Source organism: Apium graveolens, unplaced genomic scaffold (genome assembly GCF_009905375.1).
Source record: "Apium graveolens cultivar Ventura unplaced genomic scaffold, ASM990537v1 ctg3350, whole genome shotgun sequence".
Taxonomy (NCBI): Eukaryota; Viridiplantae; Streptophyta; class Magnoliopsida; order Apiales; family Apiaceae; genus Apium; species Apium graveolens.
In genome coordinates this window covers 36,282-41,848 of record NW_027418051.1, presented here as the reverse complement: position 1 = coordinate 41,848, position 5,567 = coordinate 36,282, and the positions used below count along the sequence as shown (strand labels likewise).

The 5,567-nt window shown below is 34.2% G+C and overlaps 1 protein-coding gene across 1 annotated transcript; it reads left to right on the top strand.

Annotated features, from left to right (window-relative positions):
• Positions 1-3,329: 3,329 nt before the first annotated feature.
• LOC141701105 (ethylene-responsive transcription factor ERF022-like) lies at positions 3,330-3,869 on the top strand. Its single transcript, XM_074504747.1, has one exon. The coding sequence runs from the start codon at positions 3,330-3,332 to the stop codon at positions 3,840-3,842; it is 513 nt and encodes a 170-aa protein (XP_074360848.1). The 3' UTR covers positions 3,843-3,869.
• Positions 3,870-5,567: the final 1,698 nt, after the last annotated feature.

Sequence of the window (5,567 nt, the reverse complement as noted above, 5' to 3'; positions counted from 1 at the left end):
CACCCCGGGGTGGTCTTCTTGTTCTAGTACCCGGACTCAACCTCCATTTGAACAGGAATGATGGCGGCGTGTGGTATAACTGTTGGATGGGTTCCTGCAAAACAAAATCGGAGGGGGGTGGCGTCCACACGGCACCTCCGGTGTGAGAATTAGAAGGGGTTTTGGAGAAGAAAGGGGTAAAATAGGAATTATATGGATGTGGTGTGTGTATATTTGTGTGTATGTAATAAGGATGAAATAACCCCTAATACACCTTTTGTTTAGCATTTTATAGGCTTCCCATTAGAATTTATGGGTTGGTACATTTGATCTAGGCCGTAGGTGAGTTTTTGGACTGAAGAACACGTGGACATCTGTGATGAGTTAAATTACTTCTGGATCTGGACCGTTGGAAGGTTCTGGATCCGGACCACCTGGACGGTAGTGATTTTGCCACGTGTCCTGGAGTCTGTAGTTATTGCTAAAGAGGTCTTGTGCTCTTTTTATTGAGCCCTGGGCTCTTGTTACCGGGTCTGACTCTTCTTATTGGACTCTGGACTCCTGGGTCTGAACTATTATGGGCTACAGGGCTGACCCTATATATTTGGGTGCCCTAGGCGGGATTCAAAAATGGTGCCCCATATTCATAACCAAAAAATCACAATAAGATATATTCATTGTATAAAAGAAAACTTACTTGAATCTAAAGTAACAAGTGAATATAATGAATTTCTTGTACGCTAAATATCCAAGTTTTCAACCTCCTGCAATAATCTCCTGCAAGCCACTGATGTAGTATCATGAATATAGAACAGTTATCATTACTAGTACACAACAATGTCAAAATAAAGTTATAAAAATGAGTTTACCTTTATTGATTTTGAAATTTTTTTCTAGGCTTTTGAGATGTGAATCTCTCTATGATTTTGCTATAATCTAGAGAAATTGCCAGCTCACTTTCAATAGACAATAAAGCCAATCCATTAAGTTTATCTTGAGACATCGAAGAGCGGAGATAAGATTTGATCAGTTTCAATCTAGAAAATGTCCTTTCCGCCTCTACCACTGTAACAGGAATTGTCACAACGATTATATAAGCTATCCATGCATTTGGATAATTTATTTGTCTTGAACAAGAACTTAAATAATTAAGCACATCTATTGCCTTTGTTATCACATCGGGTATTACCATTCGAAGCACTAGTAACTCGTTAAACAACTCTGCGCCAACAATATCGTGATTCTTTTCTAATATCTGTATTCTCAATAGGAACCCCAATATTACCACTATTAGTTTTTTTTCCCCAAAAAACTTGTCAAGAGAGCCCATTTGCAATTTCTCTGCTTCCGCCGCTTTCAATTTCTTTCGCCTTTTTTGATGCCCCGCTAACTGGTTATGCTTCATTTTCAAATTATCTAGTCATCAAACAAAATAATGCAATTAATTTTAGTTACCAATCCCAAATCAGTAAATCAGAAAAGACATACTACTTTTTACAAAAACTAATCTCAATTATTCTCTAATTATTCACATCAAATCCTTAAATTGAAAAATAATAATAAACAAATAGTAAATTACAATATTATTAAAAAAGTAATTTGAATAGAAATCTTTAAACCATACCTGTGTTATAATTGCTGAATTGCAAAGCACAGATGATCCGATCTTCACGATGAGTCGATGACTTCCAGTGTATTGATAATTGATATTCAGAATGAACAGAGAACAATCTGTGTTCTGTATTTTATTCGGTAGCTAAGCAGAGGGAATGAGAGGATTTTGTACTTTTGTTATATGACTTCATCTGGCCATATGGGGTAATGGGTATAGACGCGCATAGTCCAAAAACTCAATTTCTCCAAACCTTTCACATTTTTACTTTGTTTTGTTTATTAAATAAATTTATTAATTATATTTTTAAAGTAAATTAAATTAAATTATATTTTAATTTTAAAATAAAGTTATCACAAAGATAATAATATATTTTAAAATTTTAATATGTCCCCCAATCACATATATGTTAATGTATTCTAATTAAAATTTGTATTTTAAAATATAAAAAATAAAAAAAATAAATAATATAAAAAATAAATATACCTATATACATATGTTATTGAAATATTTTGGTGTTACTGTGCGGCCGCCTTGGTCGCCTTACCCAAGGGCCGGCCCTGATGGGCTATAACTTGTCTCGTAAATGCAGGTTTCAGCTGCTGGTTTGTAGGTATCTGACCGAGGAAGTAATAATACTACTAGTAGTAATCTAGTATGTTGTTTTCTTAACTTAAAGCCTTCTTTTAGTTAATATAATTGACTTGTGAGTATAAATTTATAAATATTCATCTTTTAAGTTGAAATAACCCAATTTTCAATTTCTAATACATAAAAGATAATCGGCACATGACATACATATTTAATTTTTATTATTTTAATTATTCTTTAATCAATTTAAAGATTAACAGGAAGATTTAATCAGATTTTACAGATTTTATAATGAGATTTGAAATATCATATAATAAATAATTATATATAGTGTCTCAATTTATTTAAAATGAAATATATTTATTATTTTATCTGAAATAAATAACCTTTTGTATTTCAGTTTTTTTATTACTTTATATTTCTCAATATTTTTTTAATAAAAATTATAATATGGTGTTCTTATTTAACCAATATAACCACTATTTTCTATATTTATTATTTATCACCGGGCCACCAAATTAATTTTTATGTTGTGCTTACGGAAGAATATAATGGAAGAAAGAAAAGAGTAGGAAAAAAATATTATTTAACATGCTTATGAGTTTTTCCAGGCATAGATTTAAAAAAATGACACCTGAAGGAAAGTACCTTAAAGTTAGGTATATGTAAAATATGCTGACAAAAAAATTATATGTGAAATATAGGAAGATATATTTGATGGGAAATATAGAAAATATTGTGTGTATCAAAACATTATTCGATTAAAAAGGGGATAGTTATCATTTTGGTCACAGTTTTAAATTCAGGAGGAGAAATTTATGATTATTCTTACTGAGCCTGTGGCTTAGATTCGATTTATTTGGTTTACGTGATTTGCAGTTCCAAAAAGTAGCCGCTGTGGGTTTATGTACAATAAAAAAAAATCTCTAACATCAAGGTTTTAATTAGAGAGCATGAGTGAAATTTAAGAATAAAAAACTTTAAAATGGTAGCATAATAACATAATATAAAATCACCTCAAAAATCACACGGTCCAAGCTCACTTGGTCACACCGTCAAGTTTACAACTTTATCCCACTTACATGTACCAACGGGGAACCTCACTTTTCTCTTAACATCTGTAAACATTTAACACCAATATAAAGACATGACAAACACCGTAATGCAAATCTCTACACATCCAAACATGAACGGACAAGGAGTTAGCCAGGAACAATCCTACAGAGGTGTCCGAAAGCGAAAATGGGGAAAATGGGTGTCCGAAATTCGAGAGCCTGGCAAAAAAAGCAGAATATGGCTAGGAAGCTATGAGGAGCCTCAAATGGCAGCAGCTGCTTATGACGTAGCTGCATTACACTTAAAAGGCTCCGGTGCTCATCTTAATTTTCCGGAAATGGTTCATACTTTTCCCAAACCAGCAAGTTCGAGCCATGCGGATGTGCAAATGGCTGCTCAAGAAGCTGCCATGAAGTTCAGAAAACCTGAAAGTTCAGGTCCAGTTACGGTGCAGTTATCTTCTAGTGAGATTCAAGCTATTAATGAGTCTACATTGGACTCGCCGAAGATGTGGATGGAAATGGCGGGGTCAGTATTTTTGGATGATAGTCATGATGATGAGCATTTAGCAGAAGTACAGTATAGTTCTCTTTGGAAGTTCTAATTCATAATTTTGTAAACACCCACTTAGTATTAAGAATTCATTTTTAAATCTAATATAATAATGTAACTAACTTATTTAAATTGATATGGATATTATCTATATAGGAACCTCTTGCTTCAATTAGCTGCTTCAAAATAATGGAAGTTGACAATCAAAGTATGTATTGGGGTTAGTAATAAAAATAAAAAACCCCCAAGTTGATTACTGGTCCTAGCTATTTAAGTATTACAGAATTTACATGTAATTGTAAATGAGTAATTGATACAGTTAAAAGGTACAACGACATTTCCAGAAAATGGGGTTCGGTGAATGGTGATAGTCTATTTTCTTGACCAAACAGCCCCATCGGATCATGTCATGTAGGTCTATATATATCATCAGGTCATCGTTTGACTCAGCATGTTGCAGTTGATATGGAAAAAATTGACATGCATGGCTACTTTATTATGGAGGGAACTGTTTCACAGGTTGCCTGATAACAATGTTGTTAACAGCGTGTTTTGTGCTTTTGTTTCAAACCTCTTGATTCGAGAGAAATTTGGTGTGAACATTCCGAATTAATTGTGCTTAAATATTTGAATTATTCTTTGTTTTCGGGTAAAATATAATTGTTACAACTGTTCTCGCCAAGCGATAGATAGCATGTTGTTGTGGAACAGAGGTGCAACTGCAGAAACGAAGCTGGAATTATATATTAAATATGAGCTGAATCAGTAAAGAACCGAGTAGAAATGCCTGAAAATGTCCTTCTCACGGCCATATGTAGTCTAAAAATAGTCACAATGGTTATACGTGTCAATTCGTGTAGAAAGTGATTATTCGGACCCCTTTGCCAATTGCCTACAATACCGTATATATAGGGATCAAGCTCAATGTAGTTCTCTAGGGTTGGACTTCATTCCTTGGCCAATAATTTTTATAAGTCAAAACCAGTTCCCACAGTTAACCCAACTGTTTCCAAGTGAGGTTCAGTTTCCAGGTGCGGCTGGACACTTAAAAACCTATTTTAATCCATTACCGAGACATGATTTCCATGAATTTATGTGTTTATCATTTACTTATTAATGGTTATCACATTTATGGTGATAGAATCCTGTTTGAATTCCATCCTATATTCAATTTAGGAGGTACGGTCCTAATCAAATACTACCTCTACCAGTTGATGTACACTGATGCTTCTACATCAGCACCTCACCATCCTCTCCATCCATCCAGGTGCTTTCAATACCTCACATGTCCATCTAAGACTACTCCCAATACCTCTTCTTCTTCTATGACCATGTAAACCTACTAATAGCCAGTCGAACCTCTTGGTTTAGACATTGCTTTACCACAAGGCTCTGCACCTTAGTGCAAGTACCTCCAAAACCATGAACCTTTGGACCCAATCCATACCAAAACATATCATAATCCATGCCGATCAATCTTAACCCCTTTAAGGGCCTTCAATCTAGCCTATGCAAGATTTTGGGCACAACAACTACCCATAGTTCCTGGCAGCATAAAATTTAATGGGAACCAGAAATAATACGAGGTTCAATCTTCCCTTATACTTCTCAGAGAAAGTCATAGTTTTCACATCGTTTTTCCAAGCTTACATGAGCTAACTCGGCGTAAGAGACAGGAAACACGATACTTTAGCATACAAACCTTATTCTGAATCCTTAAATGAAAAAGTTTCTTGTATAACCTTCGATCCATGTACGCCATACCAATTCGTATAAT